The sequence below is a fragment of the Polyodon spathula genome, chromosome 5, assembly GCF_017654505.1.
Source record: "Polyodon spathula isolate WHYD16114869_AA chromosome 5, ASM1765450v1, whole genome shotgun sequence".
NCBI classification, from domain to species: domain Eukaryota; kingdom Metazoa; phylum Chordata; class Actinopteri; order Acipenseriformes; family Polyodontidae; genus Polyodon; species Polyodon spathula.
The window spans coordinates 25210473-25228673 of record NC_054538.1 but is presented as its reverse complement, the minus strand read 5'-3'; the positions used below and the strand labels follow the sequence as shown (position 1 = coordinate 25228673).

General features: G+C 37.3%; 1 protein-coding gene across 2 annotated transcripts in view; it reads right to left on the bottom strand.

The window, feature by feature from the left end:
• Positions 1-18201, bottom strand: part of LOC121315755 (elongation of very long chain fatty acids protein 5-like) — a 44499-nt gene that overhangs the window by 2697 nt on the left and 23601 nt on the right. For both annotated transcript variants that reach the window (XM_041250129.1, XM_041250130.1), the window contains 2 exons: positions 8860-8937; positions 266-437 (listed from right to left, as the gene is read on the bottom strand). In XM_041250129.1, the coding sequence (XP_041106063.1) occupies positions 266-437; positions 8860-8937 (250 nt within the window). The remainder of the gene's footprint in view (positions 1-265; positions 438-8859; positions 8938-18201) is intronic.

Genomic DNA, 18201 nt, shown 5'->3' with positions numbered 1-18201 from the left:
TATTACCATTTACTACAAAGAAAAAGAGGAAAGGATTTAAACAGCTATGATGCTCAATACCCTTAATAAAAGCCTGCATTCATTAAACTTTTATTTCATGTTTCCTGCACCAGAACTATTACATATTTTAGATGTGACCTTAGCTAGTATATATTTTACAAGTATATGTCCCTGAAAGCAAACCTCAACACCTATACAGTGAGTAAAGCTAGTGAAACTATAGATTATTTAAGTGTTTTTTTTGTTGTTTTTTTAATTCACTTACAGTGTCCACATGGCACCCAGTTCATGACAAACCACCAGATGTTAGGCATGGTTGCATGATGATAGACGTGCAAAAATGTAACCTGATGATTATTCTTTCTTAAAATGAAGAAAAAGGTATCCATGAACTCAATTAACTTTGAGAAGTAATACCACCAGAGGACACGTACAATCTAAAAAACAAAAACAAAAACCAAACTCAAAATAAATACTACGAAATGTGAGTGAACACTTCAAATTATCAGTCCACAACCTGTAAGGATAAAATACATTGGACCATACAATACTAGCTTTTGTTTAACGATATGTCCAATACATGATATGAAAGAGGAGTTATCTACTTATTAAGAGAATCCACTTTTACCCAGAAGACTCATATAAATTAGATAAGTGTGCAACCTCAGCAAACAGAATGGCCTTCACACTATATTATACACTCCTTCAGAAAATCTTATCCGACTTGTTAAACAACACAAAAAATAAATAGGGATGCATGTATCTGGATAGATTAAGTTTACCACAATAAAAATGCACAAAATTCATTTTGCATGAATTATGTAATGAATAAGTAGTTTCCACATTTCCGGTTAATTACAAATTTTACTGAAATATTACAGGATTTTTTTTTTTAAGTTAGTTTTTATTGATTTATACCTGATTTTTGTCTACTATACAATGTTTTCCCTGTACTACTTTCTAGGAGATAAACAATATTTTAATTCAAATGCTGTTTTACTTTGACTCTGACATTGTAATAAGCAGCCCTGCACTGTATCCTAGGATACAGCAGATGTTTAGACGTCAGAGGCTCAAATAACTTTCAAACGTGGTTCTCTGTTCACAAACACATTGTCACCTGATTATGTTGGCCAATCAAAGTCTGAATATAGTGGTAATTGCTGGGCATGGTAACTACTAGCTTGATCAAAAACTAAATTGAAATACTTACAAGAAAATATTATATTTTTAGTGGATGAGGAATGGGGAGAAAACGTAAATCAGTTTAGTAATATACAAAAGAAAAGTAATGTTTCGAAGTATACTAAAAACTAAAATTGCAGAAGTGGGTCAGATGAGAAAGAGGGTGCACACCACTGCAAGTACTGCTGCACTGAGGTACATGTTTGCTCTGACAATAAAAGAACATACTGAAAAATAAGCGACACATTAAACTAAAACAATAAAGTGAACTGAGTGACAAGCAATCCATTTATGCTGCCTTTACACGCGCTTTAATAAAGAGAGTGCGGAATGATTGTGTTAATGAGTTTGTCAGAGCGCTGTGCATTGCTATTACAGAGGCATGTATTGATGACTTTGTGCTTCAGTACTGTCCATCAGCTAAAACACTGCCTAACTTCACCAATCTTAATCGTAAATATTTGACAGAAAATGGTGATGAATTAGTTGGTAAACTTCTGCAGATACCATTATTGTCAGCACAGCGATTGCCCAATCGTTCACTAGCTAACCGGGAAAATGTGGCCTTGACTTGCACAGATTCTGCTTCATTGAGAGAAACAATAGTTTCTCGCCCCAAGTTATCAGCGAAGTGCGAGAACTGCCACACTCTCTATACAGCACGGATACTTTAAGTGTTTTCAGGGTACTGGCGCAGCAAAAGTAAATCAGCCAAAAAGCTCAATTTCACTTTTAATTTGTAGTTCCCAACACACTTGGGTGAAATGCACAAAAAAAGTCAATACCTGTCATATAGTAAGAGAAATAACTCACCAAAGTAAGGCAAAAATGCCCTTCTTTTTCTCCCAGTGTTTTTTTGCAGATTTGTTTGCAGACCCCAGGCACTTTTATCCATGCATATATATATATATATATATATATATATATATATATATATATATATATATATATATATATATATATATATATATATAATATATATATATAAAGGGATATAAATAGGTTCAAATTATCCGAGTGTCCAAGTTAATGACAGTTAATTTGTTTTGTACATGAGTAGATACAGTCATCTATGTCATTTATATTAAAATTTCTGTTTTAAAGTGGAAAATGTTTTTTAATGAAAAAAAATTATATTTTTCTAAAATATAATATTTAATATTAACCAATATATAATTAATATAATATTTTGACTAATATGTTGCAATGAGCTAAATTTTGGTTTCAGTCACTTTTGATCTAAAACTGATCTGATGCAACGTTACTGATTTGATGGGGAAAGTAATTGTATACAAAAAATAAAGAGCGACGTGGTAGCCTGTGTAAGCACCAATATTTATTTTAGCAAAGGTTCATTTACGCTTTCATTTATTTTAGAGGCAAATTTAAAATCCTGTTCTGTTGTTCATGCTTATTGGGTTCCTCAAAAACTTGCTCTATCGTGCGTCACTGACTTGCGACCTTGCGACAATTGTTGGATTTTTTCAACATCATCCGACCCTGAGCATTTTGCGATCGCAGACACAAGAAAAGGCTGTGCCGCTTTTCAAAAAAGAAGCAGCTCGTGGCAGTGCGGATGATGTCATTCCAACCGTTAAAGACCACTGACTGAGACCAAAAATTGGGTCGCAGTTGAAAATATAGACCAGCCTTAAAGCTCATTGCAGTCCCTATTGGCACAAGGAAGTACATTCCTCACGATACAAGTTGATGAGAGTAATGCTATTTGTGGTCTCCACTGGACAAAAAGGAACATACATTTTTCTGACAGTTAGCTATGCTGAAGATAGCCTATATATGTGGTAAAAGTAAAACATTAATAAATATTGAAATAACTGAATACATAAATCAATACATAGACATTTACATCTTTCTTTATCTTGATATTTACTTATTTTTCACTATCATATAAATGCTCCCATTTAATACTGTATGAAACAAAAATAAATACTCATTCAGCGCCGTTTTGAGACACGGGCGAGGGGAGGAGCCAACAGCACAGCAGAACAACGCAGTTAAACGAGGCAGTCTTCCCAGCGACAGCGAGTGGGAGAAGTACAGGCGTGGAAAAGTACAGAGCAGTTTCGAAGCAGAAAGGAGAAATTGCATCTTGAATTGCTTTAATCAGAAAATAGAGGACATTGGGGAAACACAGCAGCAGCTCAAAGTCAAACAGCCGCGTGTGTTTTTCTGATAACAAACAAGCTGAAACTCGGAGCAGCTGATTCAAATTCAGCACCGTTTTGAGACACGGGCGAGGGGAGGAGCCAACAGCACAGCAGAACAACGCAGTTAAACGAGGCAGTCTTCCCAGCGACAGCGAGTGGAAGCGACAGCGAGTGGGAGAAGTACAGGCGTGGAAAAGTACAGAGCAGTTTCGAAGCAGTTTGAAAGCAGGTTGACGGCTGCAGAAGAAACTAAACTTCAAAAAAAAACACCTCAACATGGTCTTCAAGCCTGTAATCTGTGACACCTGCTTGATGTGGGAAATCCGAGAAAACCCAGCGGAGCTAAACCAAGTGTGCGTAAAGTGCCGCGCGATCCAGGATTTGCATAAACTAGTAAGTATGCTAGAAATGGAGCTGGAAGAAGTGAGACAGCAACAGGATCTTGAGGAACTGGCACACCCACAATTCATGGAAGTCTGCATCACCCCAAACAGACTGAAAGCCACCAGGGAGATAGAAGGTCAGAACAGCTGGGTTCAGGTAGGCAGAAGCAGGGAAAAAAAGAAACTTCGTCAAACACAACCACCAGAAATCAAAACAACCAACAGATTTGAGTCACTTCAGAATTGTGATGAGCAGAACCAACAACAAGAGAATGAAAGGAACAACATCCAGGACCCTATTGACAGTGGTGACCAGACAGCAAAAAGAAGGGAGGTCATGATTGTTGGGGACTCCATATTGAGAAACACAGCAAGTTCAGTTCGCAGTTTGGACCCCCTTACTACAACAGTGTGCTGCCTTCCGGGAGCCTCGGTCAAGCACATCACTGAGAACGTGGACAGGCTCCTAGAACGAACAGGAGACGACCCGGTAGTAGTCGTCCACATCGGTACAAACAACATTGGAAGAGACAGACCAAAATCCCTGCAAAACAAATTCAGAGAGCTAGGAAGGAAATTAAAAGAGAAAACCAAAACTGTGGTATTTTCTGGTATACTACCCGCACCTTGCAAAGGACCATATGGACAGCTGGAAATAATTAATCAAAACGAATGGCTGAAGACGTGGTGCACACGGGAAGGCTTCACCTATCTTGATCATTGGACCACATTCTACAACGAGGACTATCTGTATAGACGGGATGGACTGCATTTAAATAACAAGGGAACTAGTCTACTCGGAGAAAAGATCCTCGAGCAGGTTCGGAAGCATTTAAACTAGAAAGGAAGGGGGGAGAAATCAACAAAAAAACAGAAGGGAGACCGCATCAAAACAAGAACAACAACTCAGGTAAGACAACCATTAAATGTATTTATCTAAATGCTAGAAGTATCAGAAACAAAATTCTAGAACTTGAAGCTACTGCACTAACAGGTAACTATGATGTGATAGGTGTTACAGAAACGTGGTTATCTGAGAGTGATGGGGACGAATATAATATTTGTGGGTATACACTGTATAGGAAAGACAGGCAGGACAGAAGAGGAGGAGGGGTAGCGCTATACATAAGAAACAGTCTTGAAGCCCAGGTGTTAAACCTGGACAAAGAAAATAAAACCGAATCAATATGGGTCAGAATAACAGACAAAAATTTAAAAGGCATAATAATAGGAGCATGCTATAGACCGCCAGATTCAGACGGTGAGCACAATAATCTGTTATACAATGACATTAGAAATGTGTGTAGCAAAGGAGAAGCCATACTAATGGGGGATTTCAACTTCCCCCAAATAAAATGGGAAAACCCGGTGGGTAGCGCGAAGGATGAAATAGAAATGGTGGAAATGACAAATGACTGCTTCCTAACACAATTTGTGAAGGCACCCACTAGAGGGGAGGCATGCCTTGATTTAGTCTTTTCAAATAACGAAGATAGAATAACTAAAACAGAGGTCAGAGAACCACTGGCAAACTCAGACCACAACATGGTCTCATTTGAAGTGTTTTTTAAATCCCCAAAAGTAAAGACTAAAGCTAAGGTTTACAATTTTAGAAAAGCAAACTATGAAGGTATGAAACAGAGACTAACAGAAGTAGATTGGAGTAAAATAGAGAAAACACCCACAGAAGAAGGATGGTTGTTCTTCAAAAATGTAGTACTAGAGGCGCAAAACAATTACATCCCTAAAGTAGACAAATCTAAATGTAAAACTAAATTGCCAAAATGGTTTAATAGATCAATTAAAAAAAATATTCAGCGAAAAAAGGCACTTTACAGAGCATTAAAAAAGGACCAAAAAGAAAGTACGCAGAAAGAGTACACAGAACTGCAAACGCAAGTCAAAAAGGAAGTTAGAAAGGCCAAGAGAGAAATAGAAATGAACATTGCTAAGGGAGCTAAAATCAATTCCAAAATGTTTTTCCAATATTACAACAGCAAGAGAACATTCAAAGAGGAGATTAAATGTTTAAGAGATACAAATGGCAAAATCGTAGAGGAAGAAAAAAAAATAGCAAATATGTTAAATGATTACTTTTCACAAGTTTTTACAAAGGAAGATACTGACAACATGCCCCACATGTCATCCAGTTCCTATCCAGTTTTAAATAACTTTAGCATAACTGAGGCAGAAGTGTTAAAGGGACTAGGAGCTCTTAAAATAAACAAATCCCCTGGGCCGGACGAGATCCTCCCAGTAGTACTCAAAGAAATGAAAGAAGTAATTTACAAACCGCTAACCAAGATCATGCAGCAGTCTCTTGACACAGGGGTGGTACCGACAGACTGGAAAATTGCAAACGTAATACCGATCCACAAAAAGGGAAACAAAACTGAACCAGGTAACTACAGACCAGTAAGCCTGACTTCTATTATATGCAAACTTATGGAAACTATAATAAGATCCAAAATGGAAAATTACCTATATGGTAACAGGGTACTGGGAGACAGTCAACATGGTTTTAGGAAAGGGAGATCGTGTCTAACTAACTTGCTTGATTTTTTTGAGGATGCAACATCGATAATGGATAATTGCAAAGCATATGACATGGTTTATTTAGATTTCCAGAAAGCTTTTGACAAAGTCCCGCACAAAAGATTAATTCTCAAACTGAACGCAGTTGGGATTCAAGGAAACACATGTACATGGATTAGGGAGTGGTTAACATGTAGAAAACAGAAAGTACTGATTAGAGGAAAAACCTCAGAATGGAGTGTGGTAACCAGCGGTGTACCACAGGGATCAGTATTAGGTCCTCTGCTATTCCTAATCTACATTAATGATTTAGATTCTGGTATAGTAAGCAAACTTGTTAAATTTGCAGACGACACAAAAGTAGGAGGAGTGGCAAACACTGTTGCAGCAGCAAAGGTCATTCAAAATGATCTAGACAAGATTCAGAACTGGGCAGACACATGGCAAATGACATTTAATAGAGAAAAGTGTAAGGTACTGCACGCAGGAAATAAAAATGTACATTATAAATATCATATGGGAGATACTGAAATTGGAGAAGGAATCTATGAAAAAGACCTAGGAGTTTTTGTTGACTCAGAAATGTCTTCATCTAGACAATGTGGGGAAGCTATAAAAAAGGCTAACAAGATGCTCGGATACATTGTGAAAAGTGTTGAATTTAAATCAAGGGAAGTAATGTTAAAACTGTACAATGCACTAGTAAGACCTCATCTTGAATATTGTGTGCAGTTCTGGTCACCTCGCTATAAAAAAGATATTGCTGCTCTAGAAAGAGTGCAAAGAAGAGCGACCAGAATTATTCCGGGTTTAAAAGGCATGTCATATGCAGACAGGCTAAAAGAATTGAATCTGTTCAGTCTTGAACAAAGAAGACTACGTGGCGACCTAATTCAAGCATTCAAAATTCTAAAAGGTATTGACAGTGTCGACCCAAGGGACTTTTTCAGCCTGAAAAAAGAAACAAGGACCAGGGGTCACAAATGGAGTTTAGAAAAAGGGGCATTCAGAACAGAAAATAGGAGACACTTTTTTACACAGAGAATTGTGAGGGTCTGGAATCAACTCCCCAGTAATGTTGTTGAAGCTGACACCCTGGGATCCTTCAAGAAGCTGCTTGATGAGATTTTGGGATCAATAAGCTACTAACAACCAAACGAGCAAGATGGGCCGAATGGCCTCCTCTCGTTTGTAAACTTTCTTATGTTCTAACAGTTACATAAGAACATAAGAAAGTTTACAAATGAGAGGAGGCTATTTGGCCTGTCTTGCTCATTTGGTTGTTAGTAGCTTATTGATCCCAGAATCTCATCAAGCAGCTACTTGAAGGATCCCAGGGTGTCAGCTTCAACAACATTTCTGGGGAGTTGCTTCTAGACCCTCACAATTCTCTGTGTAAAAAAGTGCCTCTTATTTTCTGTTTTGAATGCCCCTTTTTCTAATCTCCACCCCGGGTCCTTATTTTTTTTTCAGGTCGAAAAAAGTCCCTTGGGTCGACATTGTTAATAACTTAGTTTAGACATGATCTCAACTTTCCTAAAATCATGCTGACTGTCTCCCAGGATACAGTTACCATATCAGTAATTTTCCATTTTGGATCTTATTATAGTTTCCATAAGTTTGCATATAACAGAAGTCAGGCTTATTGGTCTGTAGTTAACTGGTTCGTTTTTTTTCCCTTTTTGTGGATCGATATTACGTTTGCAATTTTCCAGTCTGTCGGTACAGCCCCTGTGTCAAGAGACTGTTGCCTGATCTTGGTTAGCGGTTTGTAAATAACTTCTTTAATTTCTTTGAGTACTACTGGGAGGATCTCATCCGGCCCAGGGGATTTGTTTATTTTAAGAGCTCCTAGTCCCTTTAACACGTCTGCCTCGGTTATGCTAAAATTATTTAAAACAGGATTATTTATTTCACTGGCCTATGCTTTTACAATGGGAAACTTTTATAAGGGGTAAACAGGTTATTATAAAAATATCACTTGGCCACCAGAAACTGCTGTGGGAAAAAGTGACTGAACTGGAGGTCACCCATCAGTCAAGAAGTGTCTTTGTGTAAATGCTATTTAAAAAAAAATGACTGGTGAACTTATTAGGCAGTTAGCAATAACATTTACAGGCTACAGTCTCACTTATAGGTGACAGAGCCCTCTGTGGCCTTCATGTGGTTACTCCACTGCAAGCTTCATAGTTCTATTCTAAAAAAAAAAAAACTGACCAATGTATATTATAATCACCCAATATTACCCTGTACTTCCTTCCCTTTTCTTTAGAGGCTCTGTAACTTGGTTCAAAGCCCAGTCTGGTTTTCTGGAAACCGACTGCTCAGAGAATCCTGGAAAACAGTGCTCTCATTGAAAGCAGTAACACTAAAATGGACCAGATTTTAACAAATCAACAAGCAAGTTAAAATGAATTTAAGGCTATGATAAATATGCATAAACTGTTTGGAGATTGTCGTTGTTCATCAATGTAATTTTCAGATCTCTTGGTTTATTCAAAATAAAAGGCTGGCAGGGTTGTCTACAAAGTCTAAAATGTTTGTAATATTTAGTAAAGAGATTTATGTTTTGTTTATTTCTGTCTTACCTTCATGTCCGCTTCCCCGCCACTGTGAGTGTCCTGGCAGAAGAAATTGTACCCTCCCTGCCATGCTCCTGTAACTAACTGCAGACAAAAACATAAAAGGTCACAAATAGAATGTTGCTCAGTTTTCTTTTATTTATTTATTTATTTATTGTTCCCAGTCATTTGTCCCCACTTTGCATATATGACACTGCACACCACATGGACGTGCCTTTAACAGATGAGACAAATTTCACAATCATTATTCTACAATTGTACACATTTAGTCACTTTCCTAATTTTTCATGTTCAAGGTTAGGCATCTTAAATGATCTTAATAAACTGGTGTGTTACTGGGTAATAGGATTTTTCTTAAGTTTGGGTGTTGTGTCCAGTAACCATTCCAAGCTGTAGGAAAGCTCTGTCTTTCCATTTCCACAGACTTTGTGACTCATGCCATTACTCACCATTTAACCTCTGTAGAGGTCAGTCCATAACAATAAAAACAAGCACCAGGGAAATTCATAAGAAACACCAGAGAACAATTCAATGCATATAACCATGCTTTCTTAAGATACAGATAAATGCAAGACGATTACCACTTTGATGCATTTCATCCAAACTGAAGCTATCAGTGCAAGTACTGTACTTGATAACTTGCAGCGGAGATTTGTGATGGGCAATAAGAATGAACAGATTCTTGCTCTGAGTAGGAACCATGAACACTGGGGAAGGGGGGTCTGTTTTGACAGCTCTGGCATAATCTGTGCAAACCATGGGTTGACCTGTCAGAGAAACAGTTGAACTGCACACCTAGTACCTAGATGTTATGACAATGTTGTTGAAAAGGGGATGACCCACATTGGCATTGGCACAAAACTGTACATCACATTCGATCAACCAATTATACTCTTGATACCCAACAAACATAATGTGAATTAATGAATAACGTGTGTGTCATCAGATCAGATCCTAGGAATCCATTTGCTGCGGAATAACAACGATTTTCTATTTTTCTGGAGATGTGAAAAAACATGCAAGGCTTTTGTTTGTTTGTTTGATAATAACCAAATCAATATACGTATAATCTAAACATTAACACAGGCAACTTTGCTTTCAATTTACATAAACATACCTATCTAATAAAACTGCTTCCTGTATTCAAGTTCAGTTTACTCCAGTATTCAGAGATGTTCAAAGATGCTGAAAACAATACAAATCACCCCTAAAGATCGGATTTCACGTTGATGGTAATGTGCTGTTTTGTACTTCATATAGCAAGGCTGTACATTTCACTCGTAGTCAGACCATTGTAGAACACATGGGAAGCGCTAAACATAAATTTAATGCAAGGAAACATAAACAAGATGAGGCTGAAACAGCAGGGCCATCCAAAACACTGAAACAGACCACTGAGTTTGGATAATTTAAGCATCTTTCAACTGCCAAAGAACAGCGTGAAACTGTTGTTTCTGATTTTGTCAAAGTGTGTGTAAAAGTCGACATTCCTCTGTGCAAAGTGGATCAACTGGAGAGATTTTTTTCAGCAAACACATTAGGGGGGTGGTGCCATTCCAGAGTCTGACCAACTGTAGTTGGAATGCTGCAGCTCTATTTTAACAATAGCCGTCCGGATGACGAAGACTAACTCAGAGTTCAACCAACATGAATACTTTTTTTTGTAATATTTGAACTATTTGTAATATTTTAAGTAAAAAAAAAAAAAAAAAAAGCATGTTTGTTTGTTTTAATGATTAATGACGCTGGTAAGCTTGTAAGTTGCTTAGAATTTGAATGTGTAACAATTTTTTATTTATTTATGTATTTATTTATTTAGCAGAGGCATTAATCCAAAGTGACTTACACATGTTACACTGTAATACAAGGTAACAGTTCAAAAATAATTAAAGTTATAAACTTAAATACAACATAAAAGAGACACAACAAGTGTAACAAGAACAACAATAAATACTTCCTGTGGTCACTGTTACCCAATAGTACTGTTTATGTGTCTTACAATGTAGCAGGGAAAACACATTTTTAGCCCTCTTATTTTACTTGTGGAAAGATGCAGATTTTTCTTTTCTTTTTTTTTTTAATTGGAGAATTTCATTTTTTGGTTTGCATTGCAACTTGTAAGCTAGTTTTTCTTGCTTTGTTTATTGTTTTACAGCTGTGTCATTCAATCAAAGCTGTGTAATGCGATCAAAGCTGTGTCATGCGATCAAAGCTGTGTCATGCGAGCAAAGCTGTATCATGTGATCAAAGCTGTATCATGTGATCACAGCTGTGTCATCCGATCAAAGCTGTGTCATTCAATCAAATAATAGCCCTGTATTACACTATAGATCTATATATTGTCTGTAATGGAAAATAATATTTCTAAATATATTTAAAAGATGCAATGTTTAGGTTTTCAGAAAAGTTTAATGTAAAGAAGCCACAGGTTGTTGAAATATAATACATTAAACAATGCAACAGTGTAGGTTATTTATCATGACAGGGGCTGCATTGTTAACACTGATAATGTAAGTCTGTTTATCCACAGAGAAAGAATAGTACAAGCCATGACAATGTACGCTTTCATACACTGCCTAGAAAGCATGCCTGAAGGGCCCAGGCTACCTCGCGGGGCTGTCCTCCCACGGGGTGAGTGAGCAGTTCAAGCCCCACACCGACCCATTTATTAATCACACTTGTCGAGACTACCTGTCCCAATCATTATAAATGTAAACCAACAACTTACAGGTAAGTTGGATTCTCTGTAATAAAACAAGCATGCGCTCAATTCATCCCACGCCGAGTTCAAAATTAGAGCTAAAACGTGGTATATGGGAGAGAGACAAGCAGGCAAACAAGATGCCTCCATATCTGCCTAGATTGTGATGCTCCTAATCACTTGTGCTAAAGAATATCCTTTTCAAGAGTTGAGTTAGACTTACAGACATTCTGAAGCACAAACAGCCTACATATACAACAAGCATACTTAGTAATTTATGCTTTGTCAAAACTGGAAACAAAAACAAACACAGTTTTTTTTTTTATAAATACAGTAGAGTCACTAAATAATTATGCACTTCATAACCTACATGCTAGTTCAAGAAGAATAAGCTAATTTAAACCTTCCATGCAAAACATTTAAGGTCCATATTACATATTTTAATTTATAGTGGTCAATCAATAATTTTAAAGATCCTTTAAGCAAAACAAGTTTAATGTTAGTTATTAAAAGACAAAAATTTCAGAAAGAAAATACTGATTTTTTTTATAAAAGCAGGCTTTGCAGCATTAATACATCAGAAACTTTCTGCTTGTGTTGCTTCTCTAACAATAGAACCCAGGTGACCTTCATAGAGCATGAAAAGTGTTGCGTGTGTGACCTGTTCCTCTGAAGCATCATTAATCCGTGATGAAAAGTCCTAGTTCTCTTAGCACACTGCCGACTTGCAAAAAGCCATTAAGGCATTAATGTTAGGATCAGCTTTTTAAACCAAAGTGATAATAAATATAGTCGTAACTACAATTCAATTCTTGTAGAAATTCCAAATACAGACTATATGTGTGTGTTGATGTTGTAACCTTTTTAAGTTAGGGTGTTTAACGTATCATTACATGAAGAAGATTTTTCCCTCTGGCCCCCAACAGGCTATTGTGGCAAAGTGCCCGCCCCTGTGCGTATTTTGTGTTGTGTGTTAATGTTGGTGTACAGTCATTGGTACATGGGATTTAAACGGGTCTGTGTAACACGAGTGTTTAAAATGTATATTTGTATTTAGGCACGAGGACTGCACAACGCTTCACGTGCAAGTAAAAAGTAATAACATGTGAGCACGGGGAATTGCACTTTATTAATTCACATGCAGTTGTACAGCGACTCCAATTGAATGATTGATTACCAGTCGAGTCTCGGTACAGCTGCATAAAAGCAGCATGTTTTCACCCACTCAGGGTTGTGTGTTCGGTGAGTGGAGACCGGGATTGGAGACGGAGGTAATAATTGTAATAATAATAAGAATAGTAGTTGAATAGCTGCTCATTGTGGTTGTCTGTATAGTCCGTTTTGTTTGTCTTTTTGTTTTGGCGACGAGTTCGGTGTCTTGTGTTTTTTGTTTGTTACAACCTTTTTATTTTCTGTTCTGTTTATTTATTAAATGCTGAGCGAAACCTTTCGCTCAGCTCCACCAAACTCAACTCATCTCTCTTGTTGTTTATTTCCTGTTTCTGGTCTGACGTCACCCACTCCGGCCGTCTTTGTGACAGATATATGTGACAGATATAAATATAGCATTAGTCCATTGTATACGGCACACAGACAGTGATTATCAATTATATTCATGTATGCTTCAGTCTATAAGCTGGCTAACACTGCTGAGAGATGCATTTTACATACTCTAATTAAGAGGCAGTTATACATTATATTGTTATTTCTAGAAATGTGCTAGGCATTGATAATGAATGAACAGATCCTTATTGTTCAATGGGGAATATAATTCCCTTTTGTTTTTCATGATTGCTGTGACTTGTGCACAAATCCCCGGCTGATGGACAAATAGTGGAGCATTAGAATAGAATAAACGATATCCATAGTAGCAAATCAAGAGATTTCTGTGGACCTACATTATGGTGACCTTGACAAATGGCCCCCTGGATTTTTATTTATTTCTTTCTTTCTTTTTGAAAACCCAGTAGATTTCTATCACATGGGTACAGGAAGATCATAATTGTAAATGTAATAACAATCAAAACAGGGGGAGGGGTTAATAAATTAATGTAATAGAAAAATACTGATCTGTGTGTGCAAGTGCACATAGATCTGGATATGAAAATTAATCTGACTGATCGAATTGATTCCAAGGCATTTTATATCAAGCTTGGTTTTGGGGGTTTTACATATTTTATATTTTATATATGATAAAGATCTTGGCCAATACCGATAGCCAGTTGGTTATCTACCTATATTGGCCTTTCCTGATTGGATACCGATAATAATCGATAGTGCATGTAAGCTACTGCAAACTACTTGAACAACACAGGGCCAATATTTAAACTGTTTTATAATTATAAATGTAAAAAAATTAACAGATATAATTTACTTGTATTTATGACAAAAATGAACAGGTATTGTTTACTTGTTGCATTTACAAAGAATAACATGGTATTATATTGTATGCTTGACAGCAAGTTCTACATTTATTTTACAATAGTCATGCAAAAATAACATTTTCCATTTATATTGGAAAAATACTTGTGTATAAAAAAAAAATATAATGTGACATTAACTTTTATAGCCACTTGCTGTCAAACATTGTGTATTATAACTGTTGGTGTACAGATATTGTCGCACGGGATATAAATCGGTCTGTGTAATACAAGTGATTTAAAATATATAGTTGTATTTAGGCACAGGGACTGCACAAACACTTCACATGCTTTTAAAGTATGTAATAGTATGTGAGCACAAGGATTGCACAAATTAGTTCACGAGCCAAGATTCAAGTGAATAATTAATTCGTAATTGAATCCCGGCACAGCAGTATATATAGATGCACATATCACTCACTCTGGGTTGTGTATTCAGTGTGAAAGAACGGGAGAGAGTGAGGAGGTAAAGAAGAAGAAGAAGAAGAAGAAGAAGAAGAAGAAGAAGAAGAAGAAGAAGAAGAAGAAGAAGAAGAAGAAGAAATTACAACTACTAACAACCAAACAAGCAAGATGGGCCGAATGGCCTCCTGTCGTTTGTAAATGTTCTTATGTTATAAAAGGAATGCAATAACTGAAGTACTGCTAACTTATGAGAATGAGATAAAACATCCGCTATGTGAATGCATTTGAGCCTATGGGTATTGTTTTACAGAATCAAGTTGTTTCTTGGCTTGTATCACTTGCAGCTGTTTACTAAAAATGAATCCTCCCTTTTTACAAATTTACTTTTAGAACTGCAGTAGTTTGGTAATGATATCAAAATACATTTACGAAGTAGTGCATCCTCTTTGAACTTTTTTTAAAATGTTATTTTTAACCATGTAATTGAATAAATGTATCAAATGACAAACTGATAATAAAAACACTATGTATATTCTGTATGTTTGTATCAATTTATATAGTATTTCTTCTTCATTTAGACCTATCTGTTTTAAACACTGACAAAACACCAACCCACAAATTATTGAATGACGAATCAGTAGATTTTGCGTGTCTGAATTTCAACAAAATGTAGTAACAAACTTAACAGTGTGTATAAAAAAGAAATGGAGCAGACAGGGAAAAAATTAAAAACAACAGAATCAAAACCTTACTACTTACTAGGGAGAGTAAGGCACTAGACTTTGTTTCCTGCCTATGTTAACAGCTGCAGATTACTAATAAGGGAGTTATAATTACTCACACACACCTGCTTTGAAAGAACTGCAACAAAGTCAGCACTGAATACAGTAGTCTAGTCTTGTATCTGAATGAAATCTTGAAGTACAAAAGCTTAGTCAGCACCTAACTACCCTGATTTAAATGTTAGCATTTGTTCGAGATTCAGGGGGTGGGAACTCGGGATGCCCAATTAATGTCTATCATTACTAATTGTCTATTTAAGCCACTTTCTCTGTCTAGTGTTTTCGCTTTATAGCTAACCTACAGACTCTTTAATCACGCCTTACTTTGTTTCGAGAAAAATGTCAAAACCTCATTGCTTTGTTTTCTCGTTCGACTCGGACGACTCTGAGCAACAAACTATTTTTCCTTGCTGCTCTCAAGATACGTCTCATCCTGCAGCTTCTTTCTTTCTCTTTCGCTGCAGCGGCTCTATTGCCTGTTGCCTCTATAAACAAACATTCAGTCTCCAGCTTAGCGACCACGTTGTTCGAAACGGCGGTCCACTGCTCAACCTCCATTACAGCTTCATTATATGGACATTATAAGGACTGGCCCATTGCCAAACTCCTGAAAGCTTTATTTGTTGTTCCACTTCCGGTATCTCAGCCTCGGTCCCAACCATCGCAATCCCAGACTACAACCTCTCATCTGCAATTGATTCCCATTCAGCCTCCGCTATCAGACACCACTCTCTCGCTCTCCAAATATTCAAAAGCAAACCACAGAAAGTAAAGACATTAATTTAGTTTCTATTCTGATTGCTATGTCTGAGTTTCTGGATCACATTATTGTGGACTCTGGGGATTTGTCAGTTATCCTCAAATCTTGCGATCCACACCTTCTTAAAAAATCTAACGCTGGGAGAGTTTGTCCTTGCTTTTTCCATCTATCGTGATGTTCTCTCCTCAGTCATCCTCACCGCTGCCTTGAGCTGGGTTAATATCTTTTCTGTATTGTGAAGCTCTGTGTTAGACATGGGGGTGCTATGTTTTATGAGTACCACAAGGCTTTTTCAGCCAAAGCTGCCTCCATTCTATCAGCCGATAACCACATTGCTGACTGGTCCTCTCTGGATCTGGATCTTTTTAACCGCATTTTCAGCAGTCTGCAAGCCAACGCCTGCAGTGCTTGTGCATCCACAGCACACTCTACCTCCCTCTGTCCAAAAGTAGATTTCAGTTATTTTAAAGTAGGCCAACGCTCCACCCCTCCACGCTTTACTGCAGGACTATCAGATCCAAACCCTATCCATGTTTCAGCCGACAAATCAAGTTCTCCGGTGCCAAGCAGATTTGCAACAACTTTAATTCAGCAGCCTGTTACAGCAGTACTTGCAGAAATCTCGATGTCTGTAGCGTCTGTGGCTACTCCCACTCCAAATCCATCTGACCATCTCTCCCCAAATGGCAATCAAATTTACTGTTAGCTCGACACCCATAATTGTTCCAGCCTTAGCAGAAGTGCTTCATCTTCACCCAGATGATTCTCGACCGACCTTAACACTTCAAGACAACACACAGTTATAGATCACCGCTTCAGCAGATCTCTGCTCTCTATAGCAGGTCACTGCACATGACTGACACCAGTCCACTGCACGCTGAAAACGTGAAAAAGGGGGCGTTGTATAATGAAAAAATAAGCAAGATTTTTTTGCATTCCACTTAACAAAAACTAAGATTACATCATGAAAGAAAATGAAAACGTTGATTACTATACAAGTCAGTATGACCTGTATCATACTTTAGACAGAATATGACCCAGATTGACTAGCTTCTTTTATATATATATATATATAGTAGCGGCGGTAAGAATCCAAGCGTACAACTTTTCTTCCAAAATAGATAGCTCTTTTATTTAGCAAATAGAGTGAACAGCAACACTCATCAGCACGTGGGGTTAATCTTAGCTGACAGGCACTAGGAGAATGCCCTCCACTGTTCCCACACATGCCCCCCACTGACTCACAGCAGCACCAGTGACAAGTAAGGGAAAGCAAGGAGCAGCTCCAGCAGAGTAAATCCTGCCACCGGTATCCACGACGATATATATAAAATCACACAGATTTTTTTTTTGGTCTTCGAATAAATGTAAAAAAAAAACCATTAGTTTGGATATTTGTCCCATCATTCATTTTTTTGCAGTTTTTTGTACCTGTATCCTACTGGATAAAAAAATATATATATTCTGTGATATTCTGCGGGCTGTATGTTTGACACCCCTGTTATAGGGTGATGCAAAATGTTTGGCCATAGCTCTATTTTTAAGTTCATTTTCAGTGATCGGTTTGATCTAGTTTAACCCTTAGCGGTCCATTTATTTACCGCAGGTTTAAAAGGCACTGCATGGCAAAAGGACATCAACTGCATCGCCAGCCAAGGCCCAACCCTTGTTCGCTGTATTTTTCACATACTTTATAGACGTGCATACTGATAAATCCTCGCCTGATCACTCGTTTTATCACCAACCTCTCAAAAAGACAAAAGTCTTTTTGGAACATGTCATAGGAAATTAGAGGATAACTAAACATAACATTCATTTTTTACCTTACTAAATCAAATAAACAATGTCTTATCAGTACAACATAACACCCTCTGTGGCAGAGCAAAGCTCTGCCCTTTTTAAATTGGCAGGGATGGGGTTAATTTCCCCTACCTGCCTGGGTTTATTATGTTCAGGTGGCTGGGGTTGATTAGTTGATTAGATTAATTAACGATCAATCAGCACCCAGCCACCTGCAATAAAAGGAGGCCTCTGCTTCCCATTAGGAGGAAGGAGCTGAGGAAGCAGGTTTTGTGGTTTTGTGAATTTTCTAAATCCAGTGAAGGCATCACCCAGCCTGGAAACCTTTATTTTTGTAAGTTTTGCTTTTTGCTTTATTTGTGTTTTAAATATCTTTATTTTCTGCCATTGTGCCCTTTTATTTTGTGTTTTTGTAATAAAAGTAGTATTTTTTTTGAACTGCAGTCTGTCTCTGGGCCTCTATGCATTCGCCAGCCTGTC